Source organism: Lucilia sericata, unplaced genomic scaffold (genome assembly GCF_015586225.1).
Source record: "Lucilia sericata isolate MDLA Ls3-8-SP2 unplaced genomic scaffold, ASM1558622v1 Contig000430F_arrow, whole genome shotgun sequence".
Taxonomy (NCBI): Eukaryota; Metazoa; Arthropoda; class Insecta; order Diptera; family Calliphoridae; genus Lucilia; species Lucilia sericata.
Window position 1 is genome coordinate 224,351 of NW_023994445.1, and position 22,410 is coordinate 246,760.

The following is a 22,410-nucleotide window of genomic DNA, read 5'->3' on the forward strand; positions in this document are numbered from 1 at the left end:
TAGTTAGTTAGTTAGTTAGTAGTTAGTTAGTTAGTTAGTTAGTTAGTTAAGTTAGTTAGTTAGTTAGTTAGTTAGTTAGTTAGTAGTTAGTTAGTTAGTTAGTTAGTTAGTTAGTTAGTTAGTTAGTTAGTAGTTAGTTAGTTAGTAGTTAGTTAGTTAGTAGTTAGTAGTTAGTTAGTTAGTTAGTTAGTTAGTTAGTTAGTTAGTAGTTAGTTAGTTAGTTAGTTAGTTAGTAGTTAGTTAGTTAGTTAGTTAGTTAGTAGTTAGTTAGTTAGTTAGTAGTTAGTTAGTTAGTTAGTTAGTTAGTTAGTTAGTTAGTTAGTTAGTTAGTTAGTTAGTTAGTAGTTAGTAGTAGTTAGTTAGTTAGTTAGTTAGTTAGTTAGTTAGTTAGTTAGTTAGTTAGTTAGTTAGTGTTAGTTAGTTAGTTAGTAGTTAGTTAGTTAGTTAGTAGTTAGTAGTTAGTAGTTAGTTAGTTAGTTAGTTAGTAGTTAGTTAGTTAGTAGTAGTAGTAGTTAGTGTTAGTAGTTAGTTAGGTAGTTAGTTAGTTAGTTAGTTAGTTAGTTAGTTAGTTAGTTAGTTAGTTAGTTAGTTAGTTAGTTAGTTAGTTAGTTAGTTAGTTAGTTAGTAGTTAGTTAGTTAGTTAGTTAGTTAGTTAGTTAGTTAGTTAGTTAGTTAGTTAGTTAGTTAGTAGTTAGTTAGTAGTTAGTTAGTTAGTTAGTTAGTTAGTTAGTTAGTTAGTTAGTTAGTAGTTAGTTAGTTAGTTAGTGTTAGTTAGTTAGTTAGTTAGTTAGTTAGTTAGTTAGTAGTTAGTTAGTTAGTAGTTAGTTAGTTAGTTAGTTAGTTAGTTAGTTAGTTAGTTAGTTAGTTAGTTAGTTAGTTAGTTAGTTAGTAGTTAGTTAGTAGTTAGTTAGTTAGTTAGTTAGTTAGTTAGTTAGTTAGTTAGTAGTTAGTTAGTTAGTTAGTTAGTTAGTTAGTTAGTTAGTTAGTTAGTTAGTTAGTTAGTTAGTTAGTTAGTTAGTTAGTTAGTTAGTTAGTAGTTAGTTAGTTAGTTAGTTAGTTAGTTAGTTAGTTAGTTAGTTAGTTAGTTAGTTAGTTAGTAGTTAGTCGTTAGTTAGTAGTTAGTTAGTTAGTTAGTTAGTTAGTTAGTTAGTTAGTTAGTTAGTTAGTAGTTAGTTAGTTAGTTAGTTAGTCGTTAGTTAGTTTAGTTAGTTAGTTAGTTATTAGTTAGTTAGTAGTAGTTAGTTAGTTAGTTAGTTAGTTAGTTAGTTAGTTAGTTAGTTAGTTAGTTAGTTAGTTAGTTAGTAGTTAGTTAGTTAGTTAGTTAGTGAGTTAGTTAGTTAGTTAGTTAGTTAGTTAGTTAGTTAGTAGTTAGTTAGTTAGTAGTTAGTTAGTTAGTTAGTTAGTTAGTTAGTTAGTTAGTTAGTTAGTTAGTTAGTTAGTTAGTTAGTTAGTTAGTTAGTTAGTTAGTTAGTTAGTAGTTAGTAGTTAGTTAGTTAGTTAGTTAGTTAGTTAGTTAGTTAGTAGTTAGTTAGTTAGTTAGTTAGTTAGTTAGTTAGTTAGTTAGTTAGTTAGTTAGTTAGTTAGTTAGTTAGTTAGTTAGTTAGTTAGTTAGTTAGTTAGTTAGTTAGTTAGTTAGTTAGTCAGTAGTTAGTTACTTAGTTAGTAGTAATTTCAATTCAAAAACTTTTTGCATTTCCTTCCGACAACAGCATCACACAATCTTTGATATTGCTTGTCTTTTCGTTACCCTTCTTTATAACAAGAACAACACACAACTCCTTCCTGCCTTAACTTTTTTATACTTTCAAGAGTGTATGTATGTGTAAGAGTGTTTCGAAGAACACTCACACTTACTATGACAATGTCTTCAAAGTGCGAATGCATAATTAATTCCAATTACAAGTTTACAAACAATGACAATATTCATTTATAAGGATGTATCTCTATATATGTATGTGAGCTTCTTTAAAGTATTTGTAAGGATATATAAAGTACTTGCACACATTCATACAATCATTGACAGTTCTGTTCGTTGTTTCACATTCTTATTGTTTGCCTTATTGACTGCCAACCAACCAGACAAGACAGTCTTCCTTATTTTTGGTTCTCCTTTCTTGTAGGATGTGATGTTTGTCTTATCTTTTTTATGGCATCAAAATTTAAAAGCATAAAGAAAAAGGGATGATGATGATGTTGGTACTGGTGCTGATGATGTTGATTATGGTTGGGTGTCAAGAGTATCTCGACTAAGTTAAGTAGATCACATTTAACAGCATTCTCTAAATACAATAAATACTTACATACTTACGTACTTAGGAAACCAAAGGATATATTGTTGCTGATGTTTGTTGTTCTTGTTTGTTAAAACTTGTTAAATGATTTTTTTAATAGTCAATTTATTTTATCCCTACATCAGTTTTATGGTAGATGTTTTTTTTTTTTTTTTTTTTTTTTGTATGAGACACAAGACAATGAACAGAAACATCCATGTTAATACTTATTACATGTAAAACATCTCATAAATATTAGGAAACATATTTTTGTTTGCTTTTGGTTAAACAAACAAAACCTTAAAACAATAAAATTAAATCACCTTGAACTTTTAGACAAAATCTGCAAACACTGCTTGAACTTATAATTTTTAGAAGTGACTAAAAATGGGAACTCTGTCATTTAAATTTCAAAACAAAAATTTTTTTGTAGGAAAAAAATAGAACAATAAAATTTTCAAGTACTTAACTGGATAAAACTGAACTAGAACTAGAAATTAACCAGAACAGAACTAGAACTGAACTAGAACTGAACTAGAACTGAACTAGAACTGAACTAGAACTGAACTAGAACTGAACTAGAACTGAACTAGAACTGAACTAGAACTGAACTAGAACTGAACTAGAACTGAACTAGAACTGAACTAGAACTGAACTAGAACTGAACTAGAACTGAACTAGAACTGAACTAGAACTGAACTAGAACTGAACTAGAACTGAACTAGAACTGAACTAGAACTGAACTAGAACTGAACTAGAACTAAACTAGAACTGAACTAGAACTGAACTAGAACTGAACTAGAACTGAACTAGAACTGAACTAGAACTGAACTAGAACTGAACTAGAACTGAACTAGAACTGAACTAGAACTGAACTAGAACTGAACTAGAACTGAACTAGAACTGAACTAGAACTGAACTAGAACTGAACTAGAACTGAACTAGAACTGAACTAGAACTGAACTAGAACTGAACTAGAACTGAACTAGAACTGAACTAGAACTAAACTAGAACTGAACTAGAACTGAACTAGAACTGAACTAGAACTGAACTAGCTGAACTAGAACTGAACTAGAACTGAACTAGAACTGAACTAGAACTGAACTAAAACTGAACTAGAACTGAACTAGAACTGAACTAGAACTGAACTAGAACTGAACTAGAACTGAACTAGAACTGAACTAGAACTGAACTAGAACTGAACTAGAACTGAACTAGAACTGAACTAGAACTGAACTAGAACAGAACTAGAACAGAACGAACTGAACTGAAAGAACTGAACTAGAACTGAACTAGAACTGAACTAGAACTGAACTGAACTGAACTAGAACTGAACTAGAACTGAACTAGAACTGAACTAGAACTGAACTAGAACTGAACTAGAACTGAACTAGAACTAGAACTAGAACTGAAAGACTAGAACTGAACTAGAACTGAAACTAGAACTGAACTAGAACTGAACTAGAACTAGAACTAGAACTAGAAACTAGAACTAGAACTAGAACTGAACTAGAACTAGAACTGAACTAGAACTGAACTAGAACTGAACTAGAACTGAACTGAACTGAACTAGAACTGAACTAGAACTGAACTAGAACTGAACTAGAACTGAACTAGAACTGAACTAGAACTGAACTAGAACTGAACTAGAACTGAACTAGAACTGAACTAGAACTGAACTAGAACTGAACTAGAACTGAACTAGAACTGAACTAGAACTGAACTAGAACTGAACTAGAACTGAACTAGAACTGAACTAGAACTGAACTAGAACTGAACTAGAACTGAACTAGAACTGAACTAGAACTGAACTAGAATGAACTAGAACTGAACTAGAACTGAACTAGAACTGAACTAGAAGAACTGAACTAGAACTGAACTAGAACTGAACTAGAACTGAACTAGAACTGAACTAGAACTGAACTAGAACTGAACTAGAACTGAACTAGAACTGAACTAGAACTGAACTAGAACTGAACTAGAACTGAACTAGAACTGAACTAGAACTGAACTAGAACTGAACTAGAACTGAACTAGAACTGAACTAGAACTGAACTAGAACTGAACTAGAACTGAACTAGAACTGAACTAGAACTGAACTAGAACTGAACTAGAACTGAACTAGAACTGAACTAGAACTGAACTAGAACTGAACTAGAACTGAACTAGAACTGAACTAGAACTGAACTAGAACTGAACTAGAACTGAACTAGAACTGAACTAGAACTGAACTAGAACTGAACTAGAACTGAACTAGAACTGAACTAGAACTGAACTAGAACTGAACTAGAACTGAACTAGAATGAACTAGAACTGAACTAGAACTGAACTAGAACTGAACTAGAACTGAACTAGAACTGAACTAGAACTGAACTAGAATGAACTGAACGAATAGAACTGATCTAGAACTGAACTAGAACTGAACTAGAACTGAACTAGAACTGAACTAGAACTGAACTAGAACTGAACTAGAACTGAACTAGAACTGAACTAGAACTGAACTAGAACTGAACTAGAACTGAACTAGAACTGAACTAGAACTGAACTAGAACTGAACTAGAACTGAACTAGAACTGAACTAGAACTGAACTAGAACTGAACTAGAACTGAACTAGAACTGAACGAGAACTGAACTAGAACTAAACTAGAACTGAACTAGAACTGAACTAGAACTGATCTGAACTGAACTAGAACTGAACTAGAACTGAACTAGAACTGAACTAGAACTGAACTAGAACTGAATTAGAACTGAACTAGAACTGAACTAGAACTGAACTAGAACTGAACTAGAACTGAACTAGAACTGAACTAGAACTGAACTAGAACTGAACTAGAACTGAACTAGAACTGAACTAGAACTGAACTAGAACTGAACTAGAACTGAACTAGAACTGAACTAGAACTGAACTAGAACTGAACTAGAACTGAACTAGAACTGAACTGAACTAGAACTGAACTGAACTAGAACTGAACTAGAACTGAACTAGAACTGAACTAGAACTGAACTAGAACTGAACTAGAACTGAACTAGAACTGAACTAGAACTGAACTAGAACTGAACTAGAAATGAACTAGAACTGAACTAGAACTGAATTAGAACTGAACTAGAACTAGAACTAGAACTGAACTGAAACTGAACTAGAACTGAACTAGAACTGAACTAGAACTGAACTAGAACTGAACTAGAACTGAACTAGAACTGAACTAGAACTGAACTAGAACTGAACTAGAACTGAACTAGAACTGAACTAGAACTGAACTAGAACTGAACTAGAACTGAACTAGAACTGAACTAGAACTGAACTAGAACTGAACTAGAACTGAACTAGAACTGAACTAGAACTGAACTAGAACTGAACTAGAACTGAACTAGAACTGAACTAGAACTAAACTAGAACTGAACTAGAACTGATCTGAACTGAACTAGAACTGATCTGAACTGGAACTAAACTAGAACTGAACTTGAACTGAACTAGAACTGATCTGAACTGGAACTAAACTACAACTGAACTATAACTGAACTAAAACTGAACTAGAACAAGAACTGAACTAGAACGCATCAACATTAATTTTCCTGCGAAACCTCTATATCATTCCTCTTAAAGTGTTTAAATCAATTAAATCTAAATTCAAATTTACAAAAACATCCATTGATTATAGTTTAAAGCTTTCACATTGACAACTTCATTTGGAATACCAAATGAAGGCATGACGCAAAAATAAAATCGCCAACCATGATGTACTCGAAAATCTAATACATGTCAAATTTGACATCTTAAACATTTGCACTAAACTACATTGTCTTTAACATTTTTCCTTTAGTTTCAGCAATGACAGGCCAAAAAAATAGAAGAAAGAAAACAGATGAAAACCAAACATAACTAGTGCGAAAATTGATGCTTATGATCAATCATCAACACCAGTCAGACAGCAGCTCAACCGACCGACCAACCAAACATCCAACAATTTAACATCTACCCCAATAATACGACACTACTTTTGCCATTCATCCACACAATGTTTGTTTAATTTTGTATTGTATCGTCTGTCCGTAACGCCAATTGACCAGAATAAACGAACAGAAAAAAATTCGCTTCGCATTTCCTAATATTTCCGTTTGGCATATAGTTTTTTTGTTTTCTATTTCATGTTCAATATTTCAAATATTGACTTGAGTATTTGATGGAAATGCGTTTTTAGTGGTCAAACAGAAGATGATGAACATGAGAGCAAAAAAAGTTGAACAAAATGGGGAAAAATACTACAGAATGAAAAGAAAAAGTACAAACATTGTAATTTAATACTTGTTGAAAGGAAGATTTCTAACTCACATCTCTAAAACTCTTACATATGTACATGGCGAAAAAAATTTCAGTTTTCAAAGCAGTTCTACAAGGAGTCAATGTATTCAATTTAAGATCTTTTCAGACAGCTTAACTGCTTGGCTAACTCGAATTTATTTATTAAAATGTAAACTTATAGCTCTAAACTATAGTAGTCATTACTTAAGTGTTCCCTAGTAGTGCAAGAAGTTGTCAATGATCCTTTACAGTCCCTTAATAGTCTATGTAGTTAGAAATCCAATTAGAAGACAGTAAACTAATTCTACAATCAAAATTATTGTTATTTATTAATGGTCTTCTCAAACTGCAGGGTTGTGATTATTCACTGCTAACAGCGCCTTCAGTTTAATTTGCATTTCCGAGGTTTGTTTTGAAGGATATTTCACTATTGTCGAATATATTTATTTAAGGGTATGAGTATATTTTTTTGTTTTTCGATGGTTGGTAATTTTATCTTTTATTTACACAAGTTCATTTATTTTATTCATTTAAAAGGAAATAGTTTTCTTTTGTTTCATTACGAACATTCTTTGGTGTCATTTAGTATTTTCAATAGGGGATTTTTTTCACTTTGTAAATGATTTATTTGCTTCAGCCTTTTGCATAATTTATTTTCGAAATAAGATTGAAAAAGTCAATATATACGAACTGTTTGTTTTAATTAATATTTTTAAAGATTTGTTAAATGGGAAAAATCACCAGATATGTAATCTTACTTAAAGAATGCCTAAAATCAAAATTGCTATTGAACAGTTTTCTTAGAGAAAATTGTCTTCGAATAGTTTACAGTTTACAGAGAAAACTTTCTAGAAGTACAGTCGCATCAAAGATAATTCTTTATTGAAATAGATTCCTGTTCATATACATTTCTAAAGAACAAACTGATCTAGAACTGAACTAGAACTGAACTAGAACTGAACTAGAACTGAACTAGAACTGAACTAGAACTGAACTAGAACTGAACTAGAACTGAACTAGAACTGAACTAGAACTGAACTAGAACTGAACTAGAACTGAACTAGAACTGAACTAGAACTGAACTAGAACTGAACTAGAACTGAACTAGAACTGAACTAGAACTGAACTAGAACTGAACTAGAACTGAACTAGAACTGAACTAGAACTGAACTAGAACTGAACTAGAACTGAACTAGAACTGAACTAGAACTGAACTAGAACTGAACTAGAACTGAACTAGAACTGAACTAGAACTGAACTAGAACTGAACTAGAACTGAACTAGAACTGAACTGAACTAACTGAACTAGAACTGAACTAGAACTGAACTAGAACTGAACTAGAACTGAACTGAACTAGAACTGAACTAGAACTGAACTAGAACTGAACTAGAACTGAACTAGAACTGAACTAGAACTGAACTAGAACTGAACTAGAAACTGAACTAGAACTGAACTAGAACTGAACTAGAACTGAACTAGAAACTGAATAGAACTGAACTAGAACTGAACTAGAACTGAACTAGAACTGAACTAGAACTGAACTAGAACTGAACTAGAACTGAACTAGAACTGAAAACTGAACTGAAACTGAACTGAACTGAACTAGAACTGAACTAGAACTGAACTAGAACTGAACTAGAACTGAACTAGAACTGAACTAGAACTGAACTGAACTAGAACTGAACTGAACTGAACTAGAACTGAACTAGAACTGAACTAGAACTGAACTAGAACTGAACTAGAACTGAACTAGAACTGAACTAGAACTGAACTAGAACTGAACTAGAACTGAACTAGAACTGAACTAGAACTGAACTAGAACTGAACTAGAACTGAACTAGAACTGAACTAGAACTGAACTAGAACTGAACTAGAACTGAACTAGAACTGAACTAGAACTGAACTAGAACTGAACTAGAACTGAACTAGAACTGAACTAGAACTGAACTAGAACTGAACTAGAACTGAACTAGAACTGAACTAGAACTGAACTAGAACTGAACTAGAACTGAACTAGAACTGAACTAGAACTGAACTAGAACTGAACTAGAACTGAACTAGAACTGAACTAGAACTGAACTAGAACTGAACGAGAACTGAACTGAACTAGAACTGAACTAGAACTGAACTAGAACTGAACTAGAACTGAACTAGAACTGAACTAGAACTGAACTAGAACTGAACTAGAACTGAACTAGAACTGAACTAGAACTGGAATCAGAAATGAACTCGAATGAACTAGAACTGAACTTGACTGAACTAGAACTGAACTAGAACTGAACTAGAACTGAACTAGAACTGAACTAGAACTGAACAGAAACTGAACTAGAACTGAAACTAGAACTGAACTAGAACTGAACTAGAACTGAACTAGAACTGAACTAGAACTGAACTAGAACTGAACTAGAACTGAACTAGACTGAACTAGAACTGAACTAGAACTGAACTAGAACTGAACTAGAACTGAACTAGAACTGAACTAGAACTGAACTAGAACTGAACTAGAACTGAACTAGAACTGAACTAGAACTGAACTAGAACTGAACTAGAACTGAACTAGAGACTGAACTAGAGCTGAACTAGAACTGAACTAGAACTGAACTAGAACTGAACTAGAACTGAACTAAAACTGAACTAGAACTGAACTAGAACTGAACTAGAACTGAACTAGAACTGAACTAGAACTGAACTAAAACTGAACTAGAACTGAACTAGAACTGAACTAGAACTGAACTAGAACTGAATTAGAACTGAGCTGTAATAGAATTGACCTATGCTCATATATAGGGACTGAATTGCTGACTACAATTTCTATTTTTGTTTATAATATCTCTAACCTATTTTTTCCAGAGCTATGCAATGTATTAAATATTTTAAAATATTTATCCCACATTAAACTAAATCATTTTCCCAAGTAAAATTTTAATGTTTCAGAAATAAAATCCTAAATTCTAACTGCTACAAAATATTTCAATTTACATAAATAATTTTCCATTAATACCATCATAGAAACAGTTTTAATTTATTAAAAACATTTCGCATTTCGTTGAGTAAAAGTTTATCTTTTGCTAAATGAAAAACAATTAAATGAATCTAAAACAATAACAATTCATTCATAAGCAAAATGTTACAACAAATAATCATAAATTCAACTACAAAATATTCGTATTTAATAAATATGAAAAATTCTTAAAACTCGTTAGTATTTGTATAAATGATTATACAATGTACAATTTAGTGAAAACGGGGGTGGGGGTTCGAGAAAAAGTATAAAGGGTGTTAAATATTATGTAATAAAGTTCATATAGTAATAATTATAATTATGAAATCACAGAGCGGCTGTATTTTAAAAAGCATGATAAAATGAACATATTCATTGTAAAAGTTTTGTAACAGAAAAAAAAACTAATGGAATATTTCAACGAGAGTAGATTGATAATTGTTTTTGAACAAAGAAGTTTTTCTAAATAAAAGTCTGTACAAGTTTTAATAAATCATTGTATTTAAAATTTCCTTAGAGAAAACTTTTTATAGAGAAAATTTGCATTGAATGGTATTCTATAGAAAAAGTCTCGAAAAACTTTCTGTAGCAAAATCATTCGAAGAAAAAGATTTATTTAAAATAAATTGAAGTAAAAGCTTTATACGAATGAAAACTTTTTTGGAAAAGAATAAAGAAAACTTTAATCGAAAGAGTTTCTATAGCAAAAACTTTCTTTGAAAAGAAGAAGAAGAAGTTTTATTCGAACCGTTTTTTGGATAAAACTTTCTTTGAAAAGAATAGAAGAGAAAACTTTATTTTAAATTTTTTTTATAGAGAAATTTTTTTTTAATAAATTTCTTAACAGGAAACTTCCTTTAAATAGTTTTCTAAATAGAAAACTTTCATCGAAAAAACTTCTGTAGCAAAATCTTTTTTTGAACAAAAGATAGAAGAGGAAACTTTCTTCGAAAAGCTCTTTTTAAAAAGAATTTTTCTTCGAAAAAGTTTCTGTGGCAAAAACTTTCTGCATAAAACTTTATTTAAAAAATTCTTATAGAAAAAAACATGTTAATAAAGTTTTATTAGAGATGTTTTTGGGATATAAAACTTTCTTTGACTAGAAAGTTAGTTAGTTAGTTAGTTAGTTAGTTAGTTTGTTTGTTAGTTAGTTAGTTAGTTAGTTAGTTAGTTAGTTAGTTAGTTAGTTAGTTAGTAGTTAGTTAGTTAGTTAGTTAGTTAGTTAGTTAGTTAGTTAGTTAGTTAGTTAGTAGTTAGTTAGTTAGTAGTTAGTTAGTTAGTTAGTTAGTAGTTAGTTAGTTAGTTAGTTAGTTAGTTAGTTAGTTAGTAGTAGTTAGTTAGTAGTTAGTTAGTTAGTTAGTTAGTTAGTTAGTTAGTTAGTTAGTTAGTTAGTTAGTTAGTTAGTTAGTTAGTTAGTTAGTTAGTTAGTTAGTTAGTTAGTTAGTTAGTTAGTTAGTTAGTTAGTTAGTTAGTTAGTTAGTTAGTTAGTTAGTAGTTAGTTAGTTAGTTAGTTAGTTAGTTAGTTAGTTAGTTAGTTAGTTAGTTAGTTAGTTAGTAGTTAGTTAGTTAGTTAGTTAGTTAGTTAGTTAGTTAGTTAGTAGTTAGTTAGTTAGTTAGTTAGTTAGTTAGTTAGTTAGTTAGTTAGTTAGTTAGTTAGTTAGTTAGTTAGTTAGTTAGTTAGTTAGTTAGTTAGTTAGTTAGTTAGTTAGTTAGTTAGTTAGTTAGTTAGTTAGTTAGTTAGTTAGTTAGTTAGTTAGTTAGTTAGTTAGTTAGTTAGTTAGTTAGTTAGTTAGTTAGTTAGTTAGTTAGTTAGTTAGTTAGTTAGTTAGTAGTTAGTTAGTTAGTTAGTTAGTTAGTTAGTTAGTTAGTTAGTTAGTTAGTTAGTTAGTTAGTTAGTTAGTTAGTTAGTTAGTTAGTTAGTTAGTTAGTTAGTTAGTTAGTTAGTTAGTTAGTTAGTTAGTTAGTTAGTTAGTTAGTTAGTTAGTTAGTTAGTTAGTTAGTTAGTTAGTTAGTTAGTTAGTTAGTTAGTTAGTTAGTTAGTTAGTTAGTTAGTTAGTTAGTTAGTTAGTTAGTTAGTTAGTAGTTAGTTAGTTAGTTAGTTAGTTAGTTAGTTAGTTAGTTAGTTAGTTAGTTAGTTAGTTAGTAGTTAGTTAGTTAGTTAGTTAGTTAGTTAGTTAGTTAGTTAGTTAGTTAGTTAGTTAGTTAGTTAGTTAGTTAGTTAGTTAGTTAGTTAGTTAGTTAGTTAGTTAGTAGTTAGTTAGTTAGTTAGTTAGTTAGTTAGTAGTTAGTTAGTAGTTAGTTAGTTAGTTAGTAGTTAGTTAGTTAGTTAGTTAGTTAGTTAGTTAGTTAGTTAGTTAGTAGTTAGTTAGTTAGTTAGTTAGTTAGTAGTTAGTTAGTTAGTTAGTTAGTAGTTAGTTAGTTAGTTAGTTAGTTAGTTAGTTAGTTAGTTAGTTAGTTAGTTAGTTAGTTAGTTAGTTAGTTAGTTAGTTAGTTAGTTAGTTAGTAGTTAGTTAGTTAGTTAGTTAGTTAGTTAGTTAGTTAGTTAGTAGTTAGTTAGTTAGTTAGTTAGTTAGTAGTTAGTTAGTTAGTTAGTTAGTTAGTTAGTTAGTTAGTTAGTTAGTTAGTTAGTTAGTTAGTTAGTTAGTTAGTAGTTAGTTAGTAGTTAGTTAGTTAGTTAGTTAGTTAGTTAGTTAGTTAGTTAGTTAGTTAGTTAGTAGTTAGTTAGTTAGTTAGTTAGTTAGTTAGTTAGTTAGTTTAAACAGCTTTAGGTTTGTACTTTTGAAACTCTCTACCAAACTCCTTAATATTTGTAGTCAAAATGTTACTTTTTCCATGACCTACACCCTTTCTTCATATCAACCTTATTTAGTACACATTTCAACAAATCTCTTTTTTCCCCCTCTAGTTAAAACTTAATTTATTTAAACGGTTTTAATACTTATGTAATATTGTTTTAATGCAATATTCTTTGAAACAAACAAAAATTATGAAACACACGCTGACTAAAAGCAGAAGCAAGGATCTGCCAGCAATTGTAAATTTTTCATTGAATGGCAAAAGTTTTTCACTTCTCACATTAGATTTTTCATTTAGTTAAAATCACATAAAACAAGAACAAAACAAAAATCACATTTTTATGATTTCAACATGTGTGTGTATGTGTGTGTGTGTGCGTTTGAATATGAATCTGAAAAGTTTAAAAAGTTCAAATTATATTGATACGAGTAGGAGTAGGGGATTAAATTGTTTACTGAGGGTGGAATGGGATAGAGTTTGCCTTTATTATGAATCAGGATAAATATTTTGTTTATGTAGCAAAACATGTCATAGGTATTGTTTATTTATGTGTAGAAATATTATAATTTTATTGTGTTTATTCATATCTCTACAGAAAGCACATTAATATGAAGATGATGCCCTTTAAAGAGGGAGTTTTTGAATCAAATATTTTTTATCGAAATCTTGAACAATTTGTTTGCAAAAAGTATTTTATTTTTTGCACACTTTGTCAAATCAAGCTGAATATTAAAAAAATACAACCCTATAAGTGTCTCCAATCTCTGAAATTAAAAAATATATTTTTATATATCCTTAACAATTAATTAATTTTTTATAAATAAAATAAAAAATAAAGTGAAATTTCTTTATAAAATCTTTAATAAATAGCAAAAGCTTAAAATATATAAACAATAATTAAACTAAAGTTTAAATTAGCAATTTTCTCAGTCCCTCGAGATATCCTTATAAAACTCAGCAGCTTTTAACAATTTCAAAAATTCACCACTATAGTGCTCCTTTGCTAACTTATTATCACTTAAATTTGCTTTCGATTTACGCCTTTGCCTCTTTTCATTATCCTGCAGCTGTTGTAAAATCGATAAATTCTCAAGCAGTTCCTCTTTAACAGCTTTCTCCTGCATTTGATTCTCCCTTGACTGTTGTTCTTCATATTGTTTTAGCAACTTTTTTACTAATCTCGTTTCTTGTTCAATTTCATTGGGATCTATTAAATTAGTCTTATAACTGAAATCTTCTCTTTTGTGTAAACGTTTAAGTTGGCGTTTTTCTCTTACCATATCCTGTTCTCGTCGAGATTGTAATATCATATTATAGAATTCTTGTAAATCGGGTCTTAATGGCACACAAGCATGAGATCTAGCTTGAGACTCGATAATTGTATTAATGGAGGACATTACCTGAGCCAAAAGCTTTTCGGAGTTTTGTAAAACATTTTCATTTTGCTATTAAAGAAAGAAATATTTTTATTTTATTTATTTATTAAGTAATTTTTTATGGTAAAATACCTCGTTTCTTATGGCAAAAAAGTTTGATTCTGTAGTGGTTTCTCCTGGTTGATTACGTTTTAAACTGGGCCATAAAGCTTTTAAGTCGGGACTTTCTTGAACAGTTTTAAATATGTTTTTGACAACATTATTTGAATATTTACCGGACATTAAGTCATTAATATCATGATTGTCCTCGGTATCGCTGTAACAGAAGATTTTAATTGAAAAAATCAAACATTTAATAAATTCTCGAGAAAGTAAAAAAATGTAAAAGCTTTTCTTATATAAACTTTTATAAACAATTCTGAAAAAGCTTTTTGTGTATATGTATAACAATTCATTAAAAAAATAAGTTTTTTTAGGAAATCGATATAGAAAAACTTCATATAGAAACGCCTTTCAAAAAGCTTTTCATTTCAAAGTATATTAAAGAAGACTTTTTATTTAAGTATTTTATATAACAGTTTTCAATATAAAAGCTTTTTATATGAAAGCATTTTCTAGTAAATAGTTTTATTTAAAATTCTATAAAAAAAATTTATGTAAAAGCTCTTAAAAAATATTTGCATTTAAAAGCTATTTTAATAACGATTTTGGGTAAATGTTTTTTATTAAAGCTGTTTAATAAAGCTTTTCATATAAAAGCTCTTTCAATAAGCTTTTTTTATTTTTATATCAAAGCTCTTAAAGAAAACTTTTAATAAAAAAGTGTTCAAAAAAGCTTTTAAAAAATGTTTCAAGAGAGCTTTTTCTCATAAAAACTTTTTAATTCTTTTTTTTAAACTTATGAGAAGCTTTTTTGCAAAGTGCTTTGTATATAAAATATGTTAAGTAAAACTTTTTTAAAAAAATGTTTTAAGAAAGCTTTTTATAAAGAAGTCATTCAAAAGACCTTTTTTATAAAAAAGCCTTCTTGAAAGACTTCCAAGAAAACTCCTTTAAGAAAGCTTTTTTATAAAAAAGTGATTCAAGAAAGCGCTAAAAATTTTTAGAAGAAAGTTTTTTTAAAAAGTTTTTCATAAAATTTTTATTTATATAATTTTTTTGTAAAAAAAACTTTTTAACATAGATTTAAAAAAAAAAGGCTTTATAAGAAAACTTGAATTTACAAGTTTTTTCTATGAAATATTTTTGAATAAAAACTTCTTTAAAAAAACTTTTTGTATTAAAGCTTTTTAAGAAACTTCTTCATATTAAAGCTTTATATTTCGAATTATATATAAAAGCTGTTTAATAAACATTTTTCTATAAAAGCTTTAATATAAAAACTTTAGTATGAAATCCTTTTTAATTAAAGCTTTTGTATGAAAGCTTTTTGTGAAAACTTTTTTATATAAAAGTCTTTATAAAAAAGCTTGAATATACAATTTTTTTTCTAAGAAATATTTTTGTATAAAAACTTTTTAAAGAAGCTTTTTTATATAAAAGTTTTTAAAAGCTTTTTGTATTAAAGCTTTTTAAGAAACTTCTTTATCATAAAGCTTTATAAGTAATTATATATAAAAGCTGTTTAATAAATATTTTTATATAAAAGCTTTAGTATGAAATCCTTTTTAATTAAAGCTTTTGTATGAAAGCTTTTTATATTAAAACTTGTATATGAACGTTATTTATATTAAAGCTTTTATGTGAATATTTTTATATTAAAGCTCCTTATGTAACTGTGAAAGCATTTTATATTAACATTTTTACTTTTTAGATTAAAGCCTTTTAAGAAATCTTTTTATATAGAGAGCTTTATGAAAACTTTTATACAAAAACTTTTTTTACATGAAAACTTTTTATATGAACTTTTTTTTCAAGCTTTTTATTTGAAATAATTTTGTATTTACATACATTTGTATATAACAATATTTCTAATATAAAAGCTTTCTAGGAGAGACTTTTAGATAAAGCTTTTAAAAGAAAATACTTAAATTTAATTGAAATACTTACTATGGCTTTTGGGTTGGTATTTCATCACATTTTCTCTTTTGAAAACTTTCCAAAGGACCACTAAAAGTTCCACGTCTAAGGCGATCATCCTTCAAACCGGGTATAATATTAAATGAACCATTACCACAGAAATGATTTGCCTGGAGATTGCCATGTACATTAGCATTAATGGAAATATTTAATTTGACATCGTTGTCAGCCGTACAGGTTGTAGGTGTCAAATCCTCCTCAGTTACAGATTCCGAGACAGCTTCTGTGGAAGTTTCATTTAAATCCTCATCCGAACTGCATTCCGTTATTTGCTCATAATCGACTTCAGTGGGCTGGGTTTTATCTTCAGTGGTTTCTGTAGTAGTTTCTAGTTCTTCAGTGGTTGTACAAATTATAGTTGAGTCTAAAACTGTAGGCGGTGAAATGGTTGTAGTTTCTGTTATGACTTGAGTATCTATATCCATTACAATTTTTTCGGTGCTAGTATACAAACTAGTTTCGGTTTTGGGATTAAGTAGGGAATTGGTTATGTTTTGCGGTAAAGACTTTAGAAAATCTTCTAAACTGGCAAAAGCTTTACAATTTAAAATCTCATTACGCAATTCTAATGTTAGATTTTTAGAATCATCTGTAGTTGTCAAAATATCCGTGGAATTGTCTTTTGGATCAATATAGTTTTTGAAATTTGTTTGCGGCCAAGTGAAATGATTTTCATTAAATTTATAATTTTTATTAAAATTTTGTAAATCATTTAAATATTTATCTTTTAACAATTGAACTTTCCTTGGGAAATCATCTAATTTTAGTTTAGCTGTGATATCGGTGATATTGTTGTTGTTAAAAGCTAAATTTTGTCTTTTAAAATGAGCTTTTTGGTGACGATGTTTAGCATTATTTCTTCGATTTGTAGATTTTTTTATTAAACGTTTTTCACTTTTGTGTGGTTCATCCTTTTGCCACAAATTATTGTAATTTATATCGCCAAACTTTTGCAATGGCAACGACTTGTCATTTAAATTATCAAATTTTTCTCTATTAAATGTAAAATCGAAATCTTTATTTAGATTTCTTTGTAATTCTTCATTTTTGAAAAGTTCTCGTGAACTCAAGAATTCATTTTCTGCATTTGATTTTAAAAGCTTTGTGTTAGCATAATCCAAATTGAATTGTGGTTTATATAAATCATCATAGTAAGAAGTATATTTTCTATTACGGTAATTTTTGTTTGTTTCAGATTTTATGCCATTTTCTTCGGGATTTGATTTTAAAGAACGTTTTAAACGTTTAAAGCTTTTATCAGATTTCGTGGACTCGTTTAGCTGGATTTCTCTGTTTAAGTCTTTAATGTCGTTGGTAACAGCTGTTTTGAAACTTAATTTAGTTTTAAAGCTTTTTTTCAAGCTTTTCTTTAACAAACTTTTTTGATACGTATTCAAGTTTTCTTGGTCTTTATTATGAAAGCTTTCGTTGCTATTGTTAACATACAAGTTTTTCTCTCCCATTACTGTTAAATCAGTTTTGCCTTTATAAAAGCTTTTTTTCGTAATATTAGCATTTTCAGCTTTTTCCACTGTGAAGCTTTGGTTTGTTTCTCTAAAAGCTTTTAAATCATTAGCAGGACATTTCCCTAAACTATTGTCCTTAATTGAAGACATATTATGAATATTTTTCACAAAATTTAATTGTTTTTGGTTTAAAAGCTTTTGAGAAAAGCTTTTATTTTTGTTAACTTTCCTTAATAAAAATGTAGGAAAGCTTTTGGTAAAATTTGTTGGATATATGTTGAAACTTTCCCCAAACTTTTTATCGTTTTCAAAATCTTGAAAACCATTTCTTTGAACTTGAGCTTTTGATTTGTTAAAGACTTTTGCAGTTTTGTTATTTGTATTAAAAGCTTTGTATATTTTATTAAGTGAATGTCTTAGAATCTCAGTATTACTGAGATCTTTTGACAAAGTATTCTTAGCAAAAGCTTTTAACGGCTTTTTTAAAGCTTTTTGGCATAATTTTTTAACTTGTCCTTTGATAAGGTCGTACTTAAGATCTTGTACTAACTTATTTTCTTTTATATCGTCTTCTGTTATTTTAGTTGTATGCTTTAAAAGCTTTTTATGATTATTAACATCAAAAGCTTGGTGCTTTGTAAAATGTTTATTATTTGTTGAATGTAAAGCCTTTAAGGTATTATAGCGTTTGGCAAGCTTAAAAGTAGTAGATGTACTTTTAGATTTCTTAGTTGTATTTGAAAAGAGCTTTTTAGTTTCATTAGTGCTAAAAGCTTTTGAAGATGTCTCTAGTTGTAAAGAACGTTTTCTTCTTTGTAATGGTTGGGAAAATGGAATTTTGTCAATATTAGCTTTTTCATTTGGTAAAGAGCTTAAAGCTTGTAAATTGTATAATTTAAAATCGAATTTATTTAATTGTTTCAAAAGCTCCAATGATCTGTCTTCACTTGTCTGTTTGGCAAATGTATTTTTTGAACTTAAAGCTTTGATAAAGCTTTTTGTGTTGTTTTCGACAGACTTACCTTTAGCATACTTTATATCAGTTCCGTTTTTTGTATACGCTTGCACATCCTTTGGATTGTCATCTTTAGCTTTTGGCTCTTTAACTTTCAAAAGCTTTTTATTTGACTTCTTAACATTTTCCCTTCTTGTGTGTCTTTTAAATCTTTTGATTGCATCACTTATTCTCTTCTGTCTATTATAAACGCGGTATTTTTGCGCTATTGAACCTAGATCCACTTCCAAAGGTTTATGTACAAAATCTTCATCTAACTGATCATAAGGCTCCATAATATCCTCTCCAAATGCTTCCTTCAAACTTCCCATATTATCCACATCATATTTACCTTGTTTCTCCATCAATAAAAGCTTTTCCTTTTTCCTTAACATATTTTCTATCATTAGCTCTTTGCGTGTCTCTCCCAGAGAGTAACTAGGCAAAGAGGCACCAAAACCTTTTTTCATCAGACGACTACTGGTCTTTAGTTTGATCTCATTCATGGGATTAAATTGATGTGATCTCTTGAATATACCCCATTTCCAGGAAAAATCTTTTTTCTTTTCCGCAACATCCTGTTCAGTTTTGGAGAGTTTATAGTTGGCTTCGTGGGAAAGATTATTTTTGGTATTTTCTAGCTGATCATCATTTAAGGGTTGGTAAGAGTTCCATGTTAAGGATTTATCTTTTAGATTGCTGGTTTCGGAATTTTTCTTAGGTGAAGAGAAGTCGTTATAAGAAGATATATTAAGGTTTTGTGCTGCTTGTTTGGAATTTTTAAGAACAGCTGCTGGATATTTAAGTTGATTGAAATCTTCCTGTTCCTCATCTGCGTCATCTTCTTCGTCCTCATCTTTTTGATTTTTAAAAGTTGATTCACTAAATTTCTTATTGTTTTCAAAATTTTTAGTTAAATCTTTTGATTTCGTTTTACTATCCATTTCCAAAGGCTGATTTTTATTCAACTTCAAATCATTTTTATTTTTAACATAACGATTGGCTAAAGCTCCTCCTTCTATGTGTTGGGAGCACTGTTGACAACTGCTTAAATCGGAATTTGAACAACAGGCAGTCTGTTTGGCACTTATCAATTGATCATCGTTTAAAATACTTTTATATAAGTTTAACTTATCATTCATTGTATTTCGATTACGAAATTCATTCTTTCCTGCCGAAAGCTTTTTAAATTTGTAGTTACTATTAGTTTTATCACCAGCTTTTGCTTTATAACTATCAGATATTTTCGATTCTTCTTTATTTTCAATACTATTCTCCTTTTCCTCTTCAGAATTTTCCATCAGATTTGCCTCATGATTAAGAACAGCAACTTGTCTAGATAATTTTTGAGGCTCCAGCTTCAGAATGTTTATTTGATTTGCTATTTGCGAAGTTTGTTTAATTTCCTCCGGAAATCGAACAGGTTTAGCACAATCTGTTTCATAATCTGCTGACAAAGATTCTAAATCCATTTTTTCATTCTCCATAGTTTGGGGAATATTACGCAACATGTCATCTATAGTTTGACGCCGCTTTCGTTTACCATGATTCTCATTTTCTGTGAAAAAAATTGATGAACTTTGCAAATTTTCTATACTTAACGGGTCTTCAAGGTGAAATGTTTTTACTTGAGACGTAATCCTTTTATTGTAAAGCCCGGCTACATATGCCTCGATGGAATTGACAAAAATAACAGCCATTATAAAAATGGCACAAAATATTGTAAAAATATAACAGAAATTCATTATTTGCTTGAAGTTTGAATGAAATTATTTTATTTTTGTTTAAAATAATTAAAAAAAAAAAAAAAACTTATGCATTAGGGTGGCCCCTAAATAGCAGTTGCTGATAATCCCTATAAAAATTCAAATATGTCTGTTCGTCTATCTGTATGCCAGTCCGTCTGTATGTAAGCCAGTCTGTCTGTGGAGATATAAACAAAAATCCGAAGAAAGCTTTGAAAATTTCATTAAAAAAAGGTACTTTTTAAGTCCTGAGTGAATAAAAATTTGTATAAAAGAATTTTTGGTACTTTTTAGTTCTTCAACATGTACTTTTTGGTTTTTCTGCAGTATTGCACCTAGAAACTTATGTATAATCACACATATAGAATCCTAATGGATTGAAAATCTATAAGTCAGAATTTAACTTTTTGTCTCCAACTAGTACTTTTTGAAATTAAAGATTCTGATGGAATGAGCATCTATGGGAGTGAATTTTTGGTACTTTTTGTTCTTCAACTGGTACTTTTTGATATTAAATCTAGAAACATAGAAACATGCAGCGTCTTGATTTAAGAAAAATCTACAAATGGCGACTTTCTGGTACTTTTTCGTTGTTCAACTACATATAAGTACGTTCTAAAAAAGTACCAAATTATTCCGCCGAATTTGGTTTGGTAAAAGAATCCGAAGTACCAAAAATAAGTACATTAAACTTGCAAATTTTCAAAAAGTACCAAACTTATTTAGGTCCTTTCTATTAAAGTGAAAGGTACAATTTAAGTCAATACTAAATAACATTGCGTATGATCAATAAATAATTGAAACAACACTCATACGTCAAGTTAGGTTCTTGATCATGATTCATGAACATATTTTATTGAATATTTTTATCTAGTCAATTGACTTGTTTGAAGGTTAGTCTTAGACTGTTGACTAACCTACATAAGCTAGTCAGTAGACTAGTTCATAAACTATTTCACACACTAGTCCATAGGCTAGTCAAGAGACTGGTCTGTAGGCTAGTCAATAGACTTGTCAATAGAATAGTTCCTAGGCTTCTCAATAGGATAGTCAATAGACTAGTCCATAGGCTAGTCAATAGACTTGTGCATAACCTAATCAATAGAGTAGTTCATAGGCTCGCCAATAGACTAGTCCATAGGCTAGTCAATAGACTGGTTCATAGGTTGATCAACAGTCTAGTTCATAGGCTGGTCAATAGATTAGTCCATAGGCTAGTCAATAGACTAGTTTGTAGGCCAGTCAATAGTCTAGACCATAGACTTGTCCATAGACTAGTCCATAGACTAGTCCATAGACTAGTCCATAGACTAGTCCATAGATTAGTCCAATAGACTAGTTCATAGGCTAGTCAATAGACTAGTTCATAGGCTATTCAATAGACTAGTCCATAGGCTAGTCAATACACTAGTCCATAGGCTAGTCAATACACTAGTCCATAGGCTAGTCAATAGACTTGTCCATAGGCTAGTCAATAGACTAGTCAGTAGGCTAGTCAAAAGACTAGTCAGTAGGCTAGTCAAAAGACTAGTCAATAGACTAGTTCATTGGCTGATCAATAGTATAGTTCATAGGCTGGTGAATAGATTAGTCCATACGCTAGCCAATAGAACAGTCAATAGACTAAGTAATAGCCTTGTCCATAGGCTAGTCAATAGACTAGTTCATAGGCTGGTCAATAGACTAGTCAGTAGGCTAGTCAAAAGACTAGTCCATAGGCTAGTCAATAGACTAGTTCATTGGCTGCTCAATAATCTAGTTCATAGGCTAGACTAGTCCATAGGCTACTCAATAGAATTGTCAATAGATTAGTTCTTAGGCTAGTCAATAGAATAGTCTATAGGCTAGTCAATAGACTAGTTCATAGGCTGGTCAATAGACTAGTCAGTAGGCTAGTCAAAAGACTAGTCCATTGGCTAGTCAATAGACTAGTTCATTGGCTGATCAATAATCTAGTCCATAGGCTAGTCAATAGACTAGTCCGTAGGCTAGCCAATAGACTTGTCAATAGAATAGTTCTTAGGCTAGTCAATAGACAAGTCCATAGGCTAGTCAATAGACTAGTCCATAGGCTAATCAATAGACTCGTGCATGACCTAATCAATAGACTAGTTCATAAGCTGGCCAATAGACTAGTCCATAGGATAGTCAATAGACTAGTTCATTGGCTGATCAACAGTCTAGTTTATAGGCTGGTCAATAGACTAGTCAGTAGGCTAGTCAATAGACTAGTCCATAGGCTAGTTTGTAGGCTAGTCAATAGTCTAGACCATAGACTAGTCCATAGAATAGTCCATAGGCTAGTACATAGGCTAATTCATAGACCAGTCCATATGCTAATCCATAGGCTAGTCCGCTTATTTTTTTTTAAATAAACAACA

The 22,410-nt window shown here is 29.9% G+C and overlaps 1 protein-coding gene across 3 annotated transcripts; it reads right to left on the bottom strand.

Annotated features, from left to right (window-relative positions):
• Positions 1-13,227: 13,227 nt before the first annotated feature.
• Positions 13,228-20,028, bottom strand: LOC119604781 (MATH and LRR domain-containing protein PFE0570w). 3 transcript variants are annotated; one of them, XM_037957618.1, is made up of 4 exons: positions 15,795-20,028; positions 13,878-14,061; positions 13,647-13,814; positions 13,228-13,589 (listed from the first exon to the last, which is right to left on the bottom strand). In XM_037957618.1, exons 1-4 carry the CDS (start codon positions 19,982-19,984, stop codon positions 13,296-13,298), a joined length of 4,836 nt encoding a protein of 1,611 aa, XP_037813546.1. In that variant the 5' UTR covers positions 19,985-20,028; the 3' UTR covers positions 13,228-13,295. The 3 variants fall into 3 exon arrangements, with proteins under 3 accessions (XP_037813546.1, XP_037813545.1, XP_037813548.1); XM_037957620.1 differs by having other exon boundaries at positions 13,404-13,576; XM_037957617.1 differs by having other exon boundaries at positions 13,228-13,814.
• Between the last annotated feature and the right edge of the window lie 2,382 nt (positions 20,029-22,410).

What these genes read in the sequence shown, in the direction of transcription:
- LOC119604781 (XM_037957617.1), bottom strand. Translation starts at nt 19,984, where the DNA reads ATGGCTGTTATTTTTGTCAATTCCATCGAGGCATATGTAGCCGGGCTT. An exon ending in ATACCAACCCAAAAGCCATA is followed by an intron (nt 14,062 to 15,794) that starts GTAAGTATTTCA and finishes CTTCTGTTACAG; the next exon opens with CGATACCGAGGACAATCATG. An exon ending in TTTTTGCCATAAGAAACGAG is followed by an intron (nt 13,815 to 13,877) that starts GTATTTTACCAT and finishes TTTCTTTAATAG; the next exon opens with CAAAATGAAAATGTTTTACA.